Source organism: Equus caballus, chromosome X, assembly GCF_041296265.1.
Source record: "Equus caballus isolate H_3958 breed thoroughbred chromosome X, TB-T2T, whole genome shotgun sequence".
NCBI classification, from domain to species: Eukaryota; Metazoa; Chordata; class Mammalia; order Perissodactyla; family Equidae; genus Equus; species Equus caballus.
In genome coordinates, this window is record NC_091715.1 from 130,156,805 (window position 1) to 130,175,390 (window position 18,586).

At 41.9% G+C, this 18,586-nt stretch overlaps 1 protein-coding gene and 1 non-coding gene across 3 annotated transcripts; both read right to left on the reverse strand.

Moving 5' to 3' along the window:
* Window positions 1–844: 844 nt before the first annotated feature.
* On the reverse strand, window positions 845–10,222 carry RBMX (RNA binding motif protein X-linked). 2 transcript variants are annotated; one of them, XM_023634311.2, is made up of 11 exons: window positions 9,891–10,222; window positions 8,674–8,802; window positions 8,362–8,468; window positions 7,322–7,493; window positions 6,654–6,806; window positions 5,998–6,112; window positions 5,784–5,909; window positions 5,615–5,697; window positions 3,768–4,986; window positions 2,788–2,873; window positions 845–2,120 (listed from the first exon to the last, which is right to left on the reverse strand). In XM_023634311.2, the coding sequence occupies exons 2-9, from the start codon at window positions 8,780–8,782 to the stop codon at window positions 4,676–4,678; spliced, it is 1,176 nt and encodes a 391-aa protein (XP_023490079.1). In that variant the 5' UTR covers window positions 8,783–8,802; window positions 9,891–10,222; the 3' UTR covers window positions 845–2,120; window positions 2,788–2,873; window positions 3,768–4,675. The 2 variants fall into 2 exon arrangements, with proteins under 2 accessions (XP_023490079.1, XP_005614589.1); XM_005614532.4 differs by having other exon boundaries at window positions 2,788–4,986.
* LOC111771694 (small nucleolar RNA SNORD61) lies at window positions 8,553–8,624 on the reverse strand. The gene has a single exon (XR_002805621.1). It is a non-coding gene; the product is annotated as a small nucleolar RNA SNORD61 (small nucleolar RNA).
* Window positions 10,223–18,586: the final 8,364 nt, after the last annotated feature.

Here is an 18,586-nt window from a genome sequence, read left to right on the forward strand (position 1 = left end):
GTTCAATACCCTGTTTTAGGTACTGATAAAGTTAATGCATGTATCAGAACCCACAAAAATGGAGGCTGCCCCAGTGGCCTAGCCCATGTCACAAAGCTACACCTAAGTCAGCCTGCTCTTACAGGGAAGGACCTGTCAAGGAAACCTTACACCAATCACAATTCTCCAACTCAGCTTTAACTAGCTTACCTTACTCTAGAAAATAGAACCTTGCAGCCAGTCATAACCAGTTTCTGCAGTGCCTCTTCTAACGCTGTCAACTCATGCCCCAGATCCCTCCGGAGCAGTGCTCCACTTTTTGCGAGGCACTCTACTCCAATCCATGGATTGCTTTCCTTCGAATAAAGGACAGTGCAATGAACATGGGAGGCAGATGTATAGAGGAGATAAAGCAGAGAAACAGTTGTCAGTACAGAAGCACACTTATCAAGTGCTGCTGGTTTAACAGCATCACTGATGGACTGAGTCCCAGGTGGGAGTCATCGTCAAACCGAGTTAACTGACCCGTTTCTCCTGAAAGTTACGCAGGAAATAGTAAAAGCACCACAGTACATCTTTGGTATTTTAGCTTCTAGTTCTTTGGTGTTACTGCTCCCATTTAATTTGAGGGTAAGGATTAAATGAAATCATCTGAATTACTTCGGTGCCTAGCTGAAGCTCACTCCCCTATAAAGTAGGCCTAGTCACAGGAACAGGCCACTTCAGTGACTATGTTCCCTGGCAAGTGCTCAAGTGCCACAGTGCAGAACTACAGTCCGAGGGAGGGAGACATGGGGAGATCACATTTAAAAGCCTAAATTTCTTATTGCAAAAAGGTAAAAAAGAACCCAGGGCACAAAAAAAATGCATGTTAAGTTTTATTAAGTTTCAAATACAAAACATTCCAAAAAGAGAAAAGCAATCTATAATACCTAAGTTCTACTATAGTCAAGTACCAGTTAAACAAGGAAAACATTTTATCATTCTATTTCTTTTACAACCAGTATAAAACCAAAAGAATCAAGACTGATTCTTTTTCCAACGGGAGCAGAATTAAGTCTGCTGGGTCAGTAAACTATTTGCCAAACAGCTGTCTGGTCATTTAAGTGTACTTCTTAATCTGAATTTAGTATTCATATTTACTATGATTAATTTCTCTTCTACACTATCTTCAAGATATCTAAATTAAATCTCAAGAGCCAAAAGGACCTCAGAATATAAACCCAAGTAATTCAGATTATATGAGGATTGTGGAAGACAGCTACGTGAAAGTGCAACAGCTATTTAAATTTGGTCCATACTCCTATGGTCTGTGATTAGAAGAGCCTGTTAAATGAGGGTTAAAATTTCTGGATTATTTTCCACAAGTGCAAATGTTAAACATGACAGTTAGTACTGCTATTTACTATACAAAAATTCTCAGAAGTTGAGTTGGTTCTTCTAACCCAACAACTCAAATCTGTTTCCTTTGAGAACATTAGCTTTTATACTCTTTTTTCTAGTTGTTCCTTGATTTATTTCCAAGACAGGAGGTGGGAGTAAATTAGTTACAAAACAACAGTTAAAAAAAAAAAAAGAGCCAAGTGGCCCAATTTTCTTTCCAGTTTTTAAAGTGTGCTATGTTTCCAGTTACTTTAGTTTCTAGAAATTACTTTTCCCTTTAGTTTTGCTTTAAGAGTAAATCCCACTTCTGGATCAAGACCAAAAAATGTTTCACTTGCTGAAAATCAGACACTTCACTGGATAAAGAGTTAACACTTACGCCTTTCAGTTTCGTAAGGCAACTTTCTGAGAGTAAGTGATAAAGTGATAATTAGGAAGTTCTAAGTTGCAGAGTTGCCCCTATGATACGAGCTGAATAAAATGAAAGCCAAAGCTGTAACATCTACATAAAGAACCACAAGAACTTCCTGACTACCTTCCACTTACCAATGTAATTGCTCCCCTTTCTCCATCTGGTCAGTTACTTAAGTAACTACCACTCCCTATTAAGAGTGCTAACCAACGCTGACGCCTCCCTCAGATCCACAGGAACCCTTGAAGGCAAACATCTATTGCCTGCACCAAACCAACTCTGATGAGTACTGCTTATGCAACTGTTGTGCCTTATCGACAATCAGCCGCCTTCTGCTTCAACAACTCTGTAAAAATGGAAAAGCACGTGATCAGGTCGCAAGATAGTTTTATATTGGTAATTACTCCTCCTCTTACCTCTTCTTTAAATATATACTTTTTTGTCGCTTTGACTGGCAACAAAACATTTCCTTAAAAATTGCAAGCCCTAAGAAGCAACCATAAATGCCTGTTACAATTCCTGTAAGCATGACTTTGGTAATATTAAGACCATGTATGTTATCATTATACCAGTGTTACTCAAACTTGGAACTTACTAGCAGCTGCAACTATTCTCTTTAGCCAATTTGTACTGTAGCTGAGCAAACAATCAGGCACTAATAAAAAGGGTCTCCTTTTGCAAAATGCATGAGAGCAAGTTTGAACATTCAAGTGAAGTTTGCTCACATACCAAAATGTTAACTGTACAACTGCCTATGAAGTATTAGCAAGCTTTATACTTTCAAAAATAGCTAATACTGCATGACTGAGCCACTAATGGAAACATACCTAATGTTTAAAATAACCTCACCCTACATAAAAAGGACTGGTAGTTAACGTGCCAGGTGTATACACTACAGCACTTAATCCTCGTAATCCATGAGTTGCTATCATTCTACATGTAACTTGCCAATCAGTTACACAAACTAGCAAAGCTGTTTTTAAACCCATGAAGGCCATGCTTTCAACACTTACCTTAGCATCTGATTTCTTTTAGTTGCCAGCTTTATCTAGTGTGAATAAATCAGCACTCCATGACCATAATGACCAAAATCCTCAACCTGTAAAAATTAAATAGGTAACTAGTTATCTCTCTTAAGGCAATTCTTTTAAACTTGCCTATAACTGCCCTCTTTTCCAGAAAGAAAAGGCAAGTTCAGACTTGCAGCTTAACGTTATTTCATGTTCTACTACTTCTTAAGTGGTGGAAGAGTCACTGGCTTGGGATGGACTGGAATGGCTTAAATGGTTAAGTTGCATGGCTTATGGATTCTCACTCTGTTCCAATGGTGCACTGCCATGTTAAATCCATAAGTTGAACGGACAAAACTTATTTGAAGGAATAAGTGCAGGGTAAGGATTTTTAGTTGGAGGTCTTCAAGTTTACTATATTCAAGAGCATCTTTTTCAACTTCATGGCTGGACCTGGGTCATGCTGCCTCAGGTTTTGCTTTTTAAAGACCACTTGCAATAGATTTTCTCCATACAGTGTAGTTTCATAGAACTAAAAACAAGTCAGGCATCCAACTAAATGTCAAGTTTGCAATGGCTTACAGGGGTAGAGAGAGGGGGGACCCCAAACTTAAGCCATTTCCTATATTGACTAAAAGACTAATTTGAAAAATGTTAAAACATATGAAGCATGTTTAAAGGTCTTCATCAAAAAGACTTAAAAAAAAAAAAAAGATACCCCCTCCCAAGCCCCAGATCGCTATTGGTAAACAACAGCTGTATTATTAAGGCCTTTAAGTGTCATACATGCTTTTAAAAAAAAAATCCAAGTGTTGAATTTGGAGGACTTCTAATATGCTATCGAACACTTTGCTTTTCCAAAGTTTTTTTTTTAATCTAGAAAGCATTTCCATCGCCATGAGGTACAGTGTTTCACTGTACTAGGAGGAAGGTTTAAGTGTTCAATTTCGACTTAGACGGAAAAACTAGTTTGCTTTGCTTACCATCTTTGCTGTTTCACAGGCATTTGATGCTTTAAATCTGATGTGGAATGCTGATAGATTCACTTTTTAGAAGTCATAAGCCTTTGAGAAGTTGGAGATAACTTCATTGCTTATCTATTTTCTCCTTTGCAATCAAGCTGTTCCTTAAAAGTGAGACACTACAGAGTTGCAAAAATTTGAAACAGTAAGAGCAAGCATCGTTTGCAGCTTCATGGTTGGTTTTGGCCAAACTTTTTATTTAGTATTCTGTAGTTGCTTAACACACACTTAAATGGTCTTATTGGGGGAGGGGGAAAGGGGAGGTTCTTGTAGATTCCCAAGGAAATGTCAGAAAGGCAATATGGCCAGCATTATCCACTTGTTTTGGGTTTACTGGGTGAATAGCACTTTCCTTACATAAGCATCTGATCTCAGGTTTTTCAGACTGAGAACATTGAGATTTCAGTTTGAAGACACCCTGAAATCCTAAGAGTAGCATAACCCGACCACCCTCTATATAGAGCTAGCTTGTTTATGTAGGCAGAAAGAGCCATCTCTCCATTTTAGATGGCTAGATGTCTGTGGAAGATCTTAAAATTGTTTGCCTTATTTACTGGGAAAAATCAGATAGGAAGTGGCCTTTAGGGAAACTTTTACTTGGAAAATTACAACACTACTACACAAGTAAAGTCTTAACACATTTAACATTTGCTTGTTGAAAGCAATGTCATAAAATCAAATAAGATTAAACATGTTTTACTTTTTTCCTCACAAGAACATAAAAATTATGGAAGGGGAACTTAACAGGAAATTTAAAAAAGGTAACACAATTTTTCCTTTTAGTAGTCCTTGGGTAGTTATGACAGAATAGGTTCCACTTTTTGTTTGTTTCTTTGAACAGGGATTTTGGTCCAAAGTTTTGTTTGTTTTTAATATCTGCTTCTGCCTCCCCCTCTATCAGATCGGCTTCCTCCACGGCCACCACCTCTTGGTGCTCCGCGGCTTGAACTGCTGTAGGAATCACGTGGAGGAGGGTACCCCCTTTCCATAGAAGGGGGAAGCCCTCTTTCTTGTCTGCCAACCCGATCACGACCACTTGAGTAGAGATCACTTCGGCTGCTTGAGTAACTGTCTCGACTTCCACCATATCCGTCACGTGAGCTGCTGTAATCATCATAGCGACTGCTTCCACCATATGATGGCGGGGGCCCTCGTGTAGGTGGAGCACTACGTGAGTTACCTGCAGGGTCAATGGTCAGGTAATATGGCAACACTATAAATTGTATATATACAACATTTAAATCTGAATTTACAGAATTCTTGTATTAAACGTTTACTTTCTCAACTGGGAGGTTTTAAACTCTGCCATTGCTGGCCATTACAGGGATTTGCTCATCTGCTGAGATACGGAAATGGATGGGTTTTAATGTTTGTTTGAAAAGACTGAAGACGGTGTGTATTTCAAGAGGATATTCCAGAGAGCTTGTTATTTTATAGTAGACACTCAGCCACTTTCCAGTGATAAGTTGCAATTTTGAACTGTAGACTTTCCTTCATATTGCAATGGTAAACATTTGATCTTGTTAATAAAATTTTTAAATTGTATTTTCACTGTTGGGGGAAAACACATAAGGCTGCCAATTTAAGCAAGCAAAATCCCCTCCAAAGCAAGCAAACAGCCTCAAAAAAAAAACTTAGAAAAAACAAAAGCCCCTCACAAAACTAGGAAAAGCCCAGCTGATAAAGTTACCCCCTTAAAAGCAAGCGAACATCCCTTTAAAAGCAAGCACCACACAGCCTAATAAACTGGCTCATGAACCTAAAAACTCAAGCTGGTGATATTCAAAGACCCTCAACCAATATCTTACCATAACTCTCATATGAATCTCTGTAGGAACCTCCACTTGGATGATCTGAATAGTCACGATCACGACCATAGCCATCTCTATCACTAAATTAAAGAGAGAAACATGTAATCCCCAAGGCATCAATTTTTACAGTTATTTCACATCAAGGCGTGACAGTCAAGTCACCTACCTATAGCCTCTTGATGGATAGTCATCACGTGAACTGGAATGACCATAATCACGGTAAGTATAATCTCTTGGTGGTGGTGCATAATCTCTTGTATCACGAGAACTTGGGTAATCTCTGCTTGAATAGCTATGACAACAAAAGTAACAGTTCACGCTTTTGATGAGCTCTCCTTCAACAATTCATTGAGACAAAAGCTACTATACTTTTCTGTTACCTGTCTTTAGTAGAATATCCATCATCTCTTGGGGACAAATAAACATCTCTACGAGAGGGCAGGGGTTCCCTTCGGGGTGGGCCTCCATAACTATCTCTTCCACGTGACACAGGAGCTTAAAGAAAAATAATCACTTTTAAATATACCCCAAGAGAAAAAATGTGAACTTACATTCAGGCAATGAAAAGTAGTGATGTAACCTAATATGACAATATGGAGCTAAATCAAGACATCTTCTGTAAAATTTCCTATTTACACCTCAATTCTTCTCAGTGCTAATTAACTGCATGTACCTAGATCACCTGGAGTCCACGAGTCAGTTTTCTTTTCTTTTTGAGGAAGATTAGCCCTGAGCTAACATCTGATGCCCATCTTCCTCTTTTTGCTGAGGAAGACTGGCCCTGAGCAAACATCCATGCCCATCTTCCTCTACTTTATATGTGGGACACCTGCCACAGCATGGCTTGCCAAGCGGTGCCAGGTCTGCACCCGGGATCTGAACCAGCGAACCCCGGGGGCGCCAAAGCAGAACATGTGAACTTGACCAAGGCGACACCAGGCTGGCCCTCATGAGTCAGTTTTAAGCATCATTTTTAGATTTACCTCTCAATCCTTTCCTGTGTTATGGTGGTAGAACATATTGTAATTAAGCTCACCTCTTCCTCCCATTCCACTGCTGCTGCGAACTGGTCCTGAAGGGGCAGATCTTTTAGGGGGAGGACCTCCACTTCGTGGTGGCGGTCCTCTTTTTACTGGAAGTGGTCCCCTGGAAGAACTCATGTTAAAATTCATGGAATAGCCACCATCATCTACATTAGGAGAAAAAAGAAAAACACGTGAATACTCACGAGAATCAAGAAAAAGCTGTAAATGTGTTCTTTGCTTGACCACGAATATGACCATCATTCATTTAGCTGGGAAATTTTGTTTTAGTTTTCACTTGTACAAGACAGATCATGAGACGTCTATACAGACTACGAAAATAAAAACTGGGGGTAGTCTTAAAAGTTACTTCAAAGAAAAAGTGCAAATTGTTTTATTTTCATATGCCCAACACCGATGCCTATCAAAACTTTCCTGCATTTGCTTTGCTCCTACAGAATGAACTACGTGGATGAGGACTAGTCTATTGTCCATCGTTTAAAAATGCAATTTAACTAAGGAAGCCTTCTGTTTTAAGTCATAACCACTTTGGTAGATGAGCAAGCGTTCTCAATTTCAAAAGCTAGAGCCTTTAAACAAGGACTTAACCAAAAGCACCCATTGGTGTGGGTCTGCAGTTCCTAACTTATACACCAAGCCTGAAGTAGACCCAAGTCATTACCCATGTGCCCTCCACGTGAGGGAGGTCCCCTGGTTCCTCCACTTCCTCCTCTTCCGCCTCTAAGGCCTCTCGGAGGGCCTCTGCTTCTTGGAGGTGGAGGTGGTCCACGTCTCCCACTTTCAAATGATGGTTTAGTGGCTTGCTCTACCTTGATGGCTTTTCCATCTAAGGACTAAATAATAGCAAAATGGTTAATTACATAGACTTTTAAAAAGAAGCTGGGCCAATAGCATGTCAGCAGATATGACGCAAGCAGATGATTTACATGTGTGCCTGTGATTTGACTTGTTCTCTTGTGCTCCTCTGATGTGACATGAGAAAAGCAAACTTCAGCTATCCCACTGCCCCTTCGGCTTGGGACCCAGAATAAAGACGCTGGACCAGAACTGAGCAGACCCATTAGACTGGAACCCTCCCAATCCCTGTTGAGTCCAACTTGGGTCAGCCAAACCACAGCCAATTTCCAGCACCATCAGTATGAAAATAAATGGTTAAGTCACAGGGAAAAAAAGAACTTGCAGATCCACTATGCACTGTGACACCGGTTACGTCCTTCAAAATGCAGATAAATTTTGCTCACCAATTAATCTAAGAAAATATGCTACAGATACAGCCAGTGATACTTGTCCACTGACTCAAAATGTTTACTCAGTCTTTAAGAATGACACTGATGATTTAAACCAAACCATAACTTGGATCCACTGCACTGCTCGTGAGTAAAATTTAAAACAAGGCCAGACAGTTAACAACTTCTTATAAAAACTAATAACCAAAATGCAAAGCTAAGTTATCTGATCAGTTTATGGATTCCAGATAAAACATTATCATATAATATTCTGAACTGAAAGACTTTAAGAGTATAATCGGTAACTTTGGTTATGAAATCTGATTCTGAAATTACAAAGGGCTATGATCAGAGGGTCCTGGAAAGGCGTGCACTCAAAAACAAAATTCCAGGGCTGCCCTAGACCACCCTTGGGTAACATACGGTGCTATTTTATGCACCAGGATCCATAGTATCAACTTGCGGACACTCTCACCTTTCCATTCATGTCTCTGGCCGCATCCTTAGCATCTGCTGGGCTTTCGAAGGTGACAAAAGCAAATCCTCTTGATTTGTTGGTTTCACGATCTTTCATCAACAGTACTAAAAAAAACAAAAGTAGTTTTCCGGGGGGAAAAAGTGTTACTCTAGTTCGAATGAAATAACACAAATGAATATGTAAAAAGAAAGCTCAGAACTTCTTAGAGGACAAAATATATTATCATTTTGGATAATCAATGCAATCAAATTCATCATAGCTTATCGTTTTAATTTTAACAGTTTTGAACGTAACTTTCAAATAACTCACCTTCCACTATCCGTCCATATTTGCCAAATACTGCTTCAAGGGCTTTCTCATTTGTTTCTGTGTTGAGGCCACCAATAAACAGCTTTCCTGGGCGATCTGCTTCAACCATTTTTCTTCCCTGGTGAGAATCTGGTAAAAAGAACAGTATTACCTCCCTGGAAAAAGTTCCTGAAGTTTATCAGACACATGTATTTATTGGGGCACATTTTTCTTTTACTAAAACCATTATTCCTTAATAACCAAAGACAGCAAAAGCAGTCTTTGCTAAGCCTCGGCAGGAAACCAATTTAAATAGTTTAGTAATAGGTCAGTTTACATTAACTGGTTAAAAGGGCCAACTTAATGCCTTTATCCTTGATCCATCCTAGCAGTTTTAATCAAGTAACGGCTATTCAACATTTGAAAAAGTGAATCTTAATTATAATCCTTGATTTCCTGCCTTTTCAAGATTTAATTAACACATCCTAACCAAATGGTTTAAAATAATTATCGATTCATTCAAGGTCACGGGCCAGACGCAGGTCGTTAACGCCCAGCCCTCTTCCAAGAACTTGGTCTTTCCTCATTAGGACCCCCTAGTAAATATAAGCAGAAATGTAAAGTTTGAGCCAAGTTACGCCTCCCCTCGGTCGCCAAACCTATCCCGCCGAAAAGATTACTGATTGGGAAAAAAGTGTCAAATCATTTGATATGAAATAACGGAATGTGGAAGGGCACAGTGTAACAGCGCTCCAAGATTGCAGGAGAACCCAATTAAAGCCTGTCATTAAAAACCGCGTGGAAACACAAAATGGCGACACTTGGATTCCGCCCAGGACAAGCGACACCAGTCAAGGGAGTAACTGTGCCCAGCAGCGGCTGGGAACGTTCACAGGGCTCCCTCTGCACGGCCGCCAGCGACCGGGCCCCGCGGAGGACGCACGTGCCGGCGGCGGCCCAGCGCCATCCCGATGCAGCCACCGCGGTCTCGCCTCGTCCCGCTCCAGCCCCGACCTCCGCCACCACCCCCGCAGGCGACAGCCAAACTTGCTCGAGAGGCACACGACAAAACGCGCCGCCTACACGTCTTCCGTCCCCACTCTCCGCTTTATCTAAATAGGTCGGCACCTTTCGGCTCTTAAAATGGCGCCCGCCGCCCCCATCTCCAGGGAGATAATCCCAAGTTCGAAGGCGGCCGGAGCGCACGGAAAGCGGCGTCAGGACAAGGATGCACGTACCGGGGGGGAGGGCGACGCTTCCTGGCTCCTACGAGCTCGCCGACAGGGGCTTCCTAGCAGCTCAGCACGAGAGAGGGCTGCCGGCTCCGAAGACCGAAAGGGGAAGCCGCGAGCACTACTGCGCAACGAGGGCGAACAAAGGAGACAGCAAACTTTATACTGCCCGGGAACGAGGCTGAAGGACCCGGATGGAAACGGAGCTCAGAATTTGAAACGCAAAGGGAGGGGGAGCGGTTCCCAGCCTCCCCGTTGGCTGCCTCCTCTGTCGTTCACTCCTCGCTCCTCCCCTTTTCCCGGGCTCTCTGCGTTCTGGCCGGCGCCCGTTTCTAACCGTTTTCCCAGCCCCCACCCGTGTCCCACAAACCCGCGTTTTTGCTTTCCGCTAAGATGGTTCACGGGGTGCATTTAATAAAGAAATGAAATTTATCGCGTGTTCCAGTGGGCTGGGCACGGTGCTAAACTTTACACCCGATAACTCACTTAATTCTCATAAAGATGTGATGAGGGTACATGCTCCTATTTTGCCAATTTTGCAGAAACGGAAAACAAAGAAGTTTAGATAATAAAATATATTTTTTCAAATTATCTCTAACAACAATTTTTATTGAGTGAGGAAAATTCTGTTAAATGTCAGGTGGGAAAAAAACGTCCAAAACGGTAGACGGGTCTTCATATACAACAATTACTCAACACCTCTTAAATGGCAGGCTCTGGGCTTGGCCGTGAGGATACAACCCAGAACAAGCGAGACAAGGGCAAGGCGCCTCGTGGGTAAAGCTGCCAGATTTAGCAAATAAAAATACAGCACGCCCAGTTAAGTTTGAATTTCAGAAAACAAATAATTCTTTCTGTCCCAATATCATATGCAAAAAAACTTACTCGTTTATCTGAAATTCAAATCTAACCGGGCATTCTGTATTTTATCTGCCAATCCTAAATGGGAGGGAATACAAAAGTTTAAAAAATTCTAATTTTTTAAAAACTAAAGAAAAAATTAAATGCAATTAACAAATTAAACAACTGCATGCTGTGATTAGTGCCAGGGAGGAAGGAAGCCAAGTGCTTTGATGGACAATATTTGGGAGCCCAAATCTGATTAAGACGTCACAGAAGGTCTATGTAAAGAGATGACTTTGGAGATCAGATCTGAAAGGAGAAAAGAAAGGAGCCATAGGAAAGCTAGGGGGAAAGCTTTTCAGGAAAAGAAGAGAGCACTAAGCACAAAATGGAGGGAAAAAGATCCAGGGTGACAGGAATTTAAGGGGCGTAAAATGAGGGAGCCAAGGTAGGCAGAAACTTCGAACCCATTAAAAGATTGCTGAGGGTTAAGTGTGGAAACCGGGACACCAATGGGACAGTGCAAACAGACCAAGAGAGAAGATAGCGACTTGAATTAGGGTTGTGGTAACGACCCGGGGATGAAGGAACTATTGCTAGGTATATATGGCAGGTAGAAAGGACAGAATTTGCTGATGAATCAGAGGGGAAAGGACTGGGGTGGAATTGAGGAAACAGGGAGTCATTATGGATGACTCTAAGTTTCTGACATTAGTAGGTTATGGCTATTTACCAAAATGCTTGCAGAGGAGCAAGTTTCAGATGTGGGGGCGGGGGAGGGGCGGGGGAGAAATCTGATGCTAAGGGCAGAGTTCAGGGCTAAATTGTTGCTTTAGAAATGGAAATAAAACCCATCAGAATGAATGAGACCACGGAAGAGACTCAAGTGGGAAAAGAAAAGGCCCAAGTCACACGGTATGAGCTATAAAAAGAAAAGTATGGAGACAAAATAACTAGAAGGAAATATGCTAAAATGTTACCACTTTATCTTGTGGGAGGTAGAATTTATGGACAATTGTCACTTTTCTGCCTCACAGTTACTCTGCCCATGGTGAATTATGGTATATGCCAGGCAGGTGGTAGTAAATGATGCTCAGGTCGTGGGTACAAGCCCCAAGAAGCTTTGGAACCAGCTCTGAATTATTAACATTAATGGAGAGAATAGTACTCAGTGAGACAAGAATATTTGTTTTTTATCCCCCAGCCAAATAATGACAGTACAGCAAAAGTCATGTCCACTTGCCTTCAGAATGTGGTGTGGAAATTATCGGCTCTGGCGGTAGCTGGGAATTGGACAGGTTGGCAAATCCACTTAAATGCCAGGCTCAGCAAGCAGCGTCCGCACCCCCAGGAAAAACTAGAGAAACCCCTCCCCCTGGGCCAGCAGGCACTGTCTTTCTCTGTCTCAGATCCAGACAGGAGGACTGCAGGACCTTCCCCTAGGCTCTGAGTCTAAGCCAGGCCTCCCCCAGTCTGGGGCAGAACAGGGCCGACTCTACAATAGATGTCCCTGTCCCCCTGGGTCTCAAGAAGGAAATGTGCACCTAGACAGGGGACACAGCACTTCCAAGGACCAGAAGAGAGAGGGAGGGGATAGGGGATGGCTTATTGAGGGAACTGTGGGAGAGGATCATGATGGCTATAGCATAGAGTCAGGACAGAGAGGACAAAGGAAGAAGCTGGAGAGGAAGGCAGAGGGCCTACTGGCTAGATCAGAGGGCAATGGAGAGAGGAGCTTTTTTTAAGAGGTGGAGCAAGGTAATCAGATTTCATCTTAAAGAGATCACTGTGGCTGCAGTTCCAAGACTGTGTTAGGGGAGGGAGGAGCAGGAAGCAGGGTACTGCTGACATAATCCCGGAGAGAGGGGACCGTGGGCAAACTGAGTGTGAGGGACTCTGGCTTACAGGCAGTCGGATAAGCAGGCCTCACACTGCCTAAAACTCATCTCTGAATCCCATCCCTCCTCCTCATGAGTCTTCTAGGTTTTTCCCTTTACTTCTTTCTCTCTGTTTACTGTTTTGGATTATCATTAAACATAGTTATATTTTCTCTTTAATATAATTTTTCCCTTGACCCATTGTTTCTCTCCAGATGCCATCTCAATGATTGCCTCATAGACTGAGTCAAGCAGTATTACCTCACCACTAGGTGTCTTTGGCATATAATCAGTGCTAAATACACGTTGGCTGAATTACTTGCAAGCTCTTTTTATCCTCCATGGTGCTTAGTATGAGATGGGCACATAGTAAGGATTTAGCGAATACTGGTGACCTTGTCTTAAATCCCAATTTATTTGCAAAGGGCTCACATTTTTTACTAAAACAAATGGACAACAAAGCAAAACAAAAACACTCCATAGTTTAAAAAGTTTCAGGGGCCGGCCCTGTGGCTGAGTGGTTAAGCTTGCGTGGTCTGCTGTGGCGGCCCAGGGTTTCACCGGTTTGGATCCTGGGCACAGACATGGCACCACTCATCAAGCCATGCTGAGGCGGCAACCCACATGCCACAACTAGAAGGACCCACAACTAAAAACATACAACTAGGTACCCGGGGGGCTTTGGGGAAAAAAAGGAAAAATAAAATCTTAATAAATAAATAAAAAGCTTTAACCTGTTAAATGATTAAGAAATAACCTTCAGTCATCAAACTAGGGGTCACTCCAAGATGAGTAAGTTGAAACTCTCTTGTCGGCCTTGCATTTTTACATGAAGGGCAAATGTAACATCACTCAGCATCCAGTTGTGCCTGTTTTCCAAACTACAGAAACATATCCTGACACGTGTTCTAAAAACGTTATCTGGTATGAAGCAAGAAGGAGGAAGGGAGGAAAGAATTTTATGTGATTAAAGATTAGGAGACTTTCCAAACCTCTTTAAGTAGCCACTGTCCAGAGATAGCCTACTTAGCTACAACAAGCAAGGAATAAAAACTTTTTAACGAATGATATCTATATAGGAACTGGCTGAGTGAATGTAGATATAATTCTACTGTATCTTTCTCCACAATAAAAGAGATGATATGTTTTAACCAAACTTAATACTCAATTAAAAGGAGCTAAAATATGCCTTAAAAACATTTCAAATGGGAGGGGTGGGGAATGATGGATTTTTTCAATAAATTGTGTAGAGACAATTAACCATTTGAAGGGAAAAAAAATCTGGATTCATACCACACTTTTTACTCTAAAATAAATTTCAGTTCAAGGAGTTACATGTAAAAAGTAGAACCACTGGGCTGACCCCATGGCCTAGTGGATAAGTTCAGCGTGCTCCACTTCAGTGGCCTAGGTTTGCAGGTTCAGATCCCGGGTGCAGACCTATACCACTTGTGTAGGCTATGCTGTCGCAGTTACCCACTTATAAAATAGAGGAAGGGGGGCTGGCCCCGTGGCTGAGTGGTTAAGTTCCAGCGCTCTGCTTCGGCAGCCCAGGGTTTTGCCAGTTCGAATCCTGGGTGTGGACATGGCACTGCTCTTTAAGCCATGCTGAGGGGGCATCCCACATGCCACAACTAGAAGGACCCACAACTAAAAATGCACAACTATGTACCAGCGGGCTTTGGAGAGAAAAAGGAAAAAATAAAATCTTTAAAACAGAGGAATATCGGCACAGATGTTAGCTCAGTGACAATCTTCCTCAGGAAAAAAACAAACAAAAAAGTAGGACCACTGGAGTACGAGAAGAAAATGGGCAGATACTGTTATAATTTTGTCATGAAGACCATCCTTCCATTCCTTCCTTCCTTCATTCATTTAGCAAATATTTATTCCGTGCTTGTTATGTGCCAGCACTATTTTAGGTGCTGAGAAAACATCAGTGAACAAAAAGACAAAAGCCCCTGCCTACCTGCAGCTGACATTTTAGTGAGGGGTGGGGGGATAGACAATAAGCAATAAACCAAATAAGTAAATAAATTATAAAGCATGTTTGAAGATGAAAAGTGTTATGAAAGAAATAGAGCATAGTAAGGAGCAGGGTCAGGAGTATGGGAGTGGAAGGGTGCAAAATTAAAAGGGTTGATCAGAGTTGGCCTCAGTAAGAGGCTGACACTGAAGCAAAGATAAAGGAGGGAGTAAGCCAAGTGGCTCTCTGGGGGAACAGCATGTCAGGAAGACTGAAGGATACCTGGCGAGTTCTAAGAACAGCAAGGAGGCCAGTATGGCTGAAACGGAGTGAATAGTGGGAGACAAGCCTGATAATTAGCCAAGAGGCCAGATCATGTAGGTTTTTCTAGACCATGGTAAAGACCTTGCCTTTATCAGGGAGGAAAAAAATAGTTTTCCCTCTACCCTTCTAGGTTCTTGGCTGAGACCCCTCACCCTATAACAAAAGACAGATCAACAGGAGAAAAAGAAGTTTAATAACATCTGTGCTTCCTATATACAGGGGAGAGACCTGGGGGTGAGGTGTGACCTAGGACAAATGAGAAATTCTCCCAAACGACCCAAGCCATCATCTTAAATACCCTCTTTAGCTAAAGACAAAGGAAGATGTTGGGGAGCGGTGGGGGAGCCAGTTATGGGAGAAGACCAGGAAAAGCACCGTAAACAAGGGTAATGTTGTTATGCAGATTTAAGTCCTTGTCTTCTCCATGATAAGAGTTTCTAGAGATTAGTCATCCTCCTCTTCCTGGTACAGAGAGGGGGACACCCTTACAAATGGAGATTCCCTTATAAATGTAAATGTCTCTTACAAAAGGTAACTTCTATTCGGTTTTCAGAGTTTCTTCTGTGTCTACTGTTTCTTATCAGCTCAAAATAATCCTCCTGCCAAAGGGGCACATTTATATTGGGGTGGAAAATTCTGCTCCCCTTCACCATTTACTGCACTTGAAATCAGGAGTCACTGGAGGGCCTTGAGCAGGGGAGTGACATATCTGTCTTGCTTCATAACAGGATCACGTTGGCTGCTGGGTCCAGGATACACCACTCTAAGGAGCAAGGGTGAAAGCAGGGAGACCAATTAGAAGACTATTGTAACAGTGCCTTGGATCCAGGGGATAGCAGGGGAGGTGGTGTGAAGTTGTTGGACTCGACATATTTTGAAGGTAGAGCCAAAAGGACTTCCTAACACAAAATCCAGATGGCATGAATGAAAAGACTGATTCATTTGACTACAAAAGCAGTCATTCTTTCTCAAACTGTTATCTTCACTCCTTAGGTAATCTCATCCATTCCCAGGGTGTCCACTACAATAAATATCCCTATGACTCCAGGATCTGTATTACTATGACAAATCTCTCCCTTGAGCTTCTCAACTTGCATATCCAACTTCCTGTCTGATGTTATCACTTGGCTGCCTCAAATTTGTTAACTCATTCCCTTGCCAAATATTTATTGGGTACCTACTATGTGTTAGTCACTATGGTATGGACTGGTATATGATGGTGAATAAAATGAACGTGGTCCCTGCCCTCATGAAGCTTTCATTCTAGTGGGGGGGGGGTGGTGCATGAGAAAGTAAACAAGAAAACAAATAAAAAATAGTGAAAACAGCTATGTAGAAAACAAGTTGCAGTAATAGAGAATTAAATTCTGTGGGAGCAAGGGGAGGAAATTTTTTTTTATTGAGTTCATAATAGTTTACATCAATGTGAGATTTCACTTGTACGTTATTTCTTGACTGTCACCGAATAAGTGCTCCACAAGGGGAGGAAAGTTACTTACAATAGACAGGGAAGATCTCTATGAGGGAGTGACTTGGAAGCTGAGAGTTCAAGGATGAGAAGCAACCACCCATGGGAAGAACTGTAGGAAGAACATTCTAAATAGTAGCAAGAGTATGTGTAAAGGCTCTGCTGAGGAAAAGAATTTGATGTATTTGGAGAACTTAAATGAAGTCACTATGGCTTCGTTTAACATAGTGAACATGGTGATTTAGGGGAAACAATGATAGCTGAGCTAGTTAGCAGGTTAGGAAGGCGTCCGATCGCCCGGGACCTTGTAAGTCATGGCTAGGATTTTGGGGGTTTATGCTAAGAACAATGAGAAGCCAGTGAAGGGCTTTAATCAAGGAGAAAAAACTTGAGCTGACTTGTATTTTGGAAAGATCACTCTACAACTGTGTGGAGAATGAGTTATAAAGGGGCAAGCACGGAAGCTGGAAAAGTGAGTGAGAGATGACATGGCTTGGACTAGGGTAGTGGTTGTGGAGATGGGGAAAAGTGGACAGATCAGAAAGATAGTTAGGAAGTTGAAATAATGCAGAATAGCCTACCTAAAAACTGGAACCTGGAGCTAGAATGCCTGGTTTGAAAGCTCGGCTTTGCAACTTCCTAGCTGCATGAATTTGAGCAAATCCATGATTTCTCTGTGCCTCAGTGTCCTCACTTACAAAATGAAGATAAGAATAGTACTTATAGGAAGTGTCAGGATTAAATGAGTTAATATACACAACATATTTATAACATTTTCTAGAGCATAGTTAGCACTACATTAAGTGTTAGCCATTAATATCGATGATGGATTGCCTATGGGGTGATGTGGGATGCCATCACAACATAGCTTGATGAGCAGTGTGTAGGTCCGTGCTCAGGATCCGAGCCTGCGAACCCTAGCCTGCCAAAGTGGAGTGCGTGAACTTAACCACTACGCCACCAGGCTGGCCCCTGTACCCATCCTATCTTCTTTCCTCCTGCTACATTGCATAGTGGTTCCCAAAGTGTAGTTACTTTCCCAGAACAGCAGCATGGCACTGCCTGGGAACTTGTCAGAAATGCAAATTTGCAGACCTCACCTCCAGACCTACAGAATCACAAACTGGCGGAGGAAGAGGCAACAATCTGTGCTTTAACAAGCTCTCCAGGCAATTCTGATGCACAATCAAGTCGGAGAGCCCATGCAATAGAAGAAGAATGCCTCTTCGTATTTAAAGCCAATCCTTCTACCGGTGCTTTGGATAATGTCTTCCCCTACTTTCTTGGGAATTTTATATCATTAATTATCCCTTTTTTTCTCCTGTATATCCAGCCACTCCTCTCAACTGGAACTTTCTCATGCACGTTAAAACATGCTCAAGCCTTTCTCATATACAAAAACCCTCTCTCAATTTCTCATCACCCTCTAGCTACCTCATGAGAGTTTTCCTCCCCACCACAGCCAAACATCTTGAAAGAGTTGTTGAGGGCGTGGGAAAATGGGTAGTTAGTAGTCTTATGAGATTCCCACCACTGGTGGGAGGGAAAACTGGTACAGCCTTTTAGGAGAGCAGTTTAGTAGTATCTATTAAAATACAAAAAGTGCAAGCAGAGTCTTTTGAAATTTAAATGAACATACCCTTCTTGTTGCCTTTTTTGCCCAGGGCAGTGTGTATAAGGCAGTTTTTTGCAGAATTGTTAGTGACTGGGGAACAAAAATGGAAACAACTTAAATGACTATCAATAGAGGAGTGCCAAATAAATTATAATCTACTCATAGTATGTAATATCTGTAATGCATCTGTTAAAATACTGAAGTAGTTCATACTATATATCATGTTATACTATATGTAATATATGCATATGGAAAACATATACAGATGTATGTGTATACATAAAATTATACTGTATATAACAACCGTATATTGATACATAGAAAAAGGCCAGGAAGGACACACCAAGCAAGTCACAGTGGTTACCTCTGGAAGGTGGGGAAGAAGACCAGGCTTGGTGGCAGAGGTCAAAGAAAATTTTAGTCTTCTCTGTAATGTTTTAATTTTTTTTTTTTTGAGGAAGATTAGCCATGAGCTAACTACTGCCAGTCCTCCTCTTTTTGCTGAGGAAGCCTGGCCCTGAGCTAACATCCGTGCCCATCTTCCTCTACTTTATATGTGGGACGCCTACCACAGCATGGCATGCCAAGCGGTGCCATGTCCGCACCCGG

Excerpts from the sequence above, each read along its gene's own strand:
- RBMX (XM_023634311.2), bottom strand. The coding sequence starts at position 8,782 with ATGGTTGAAGCAGATCGCCCAGGAAAGCTGTTTATTGGTGGCCTCAAC. Across the intron at positions 6,807-7,321 it reads CTCACGTGGAGGGCACATGG|ATGATGGTGGCTATTCCATG; the intron begins GTAATGACTTGG and ends CTCCTAATGTAG. Across the intron at positions 5,910-5,997 it reads GGATATTCTACTAAAGACAG|CTATTCAAGCAGAGATTACC; the intron begins GTAACAGAAAAG and ends TTGTTGTCATAG.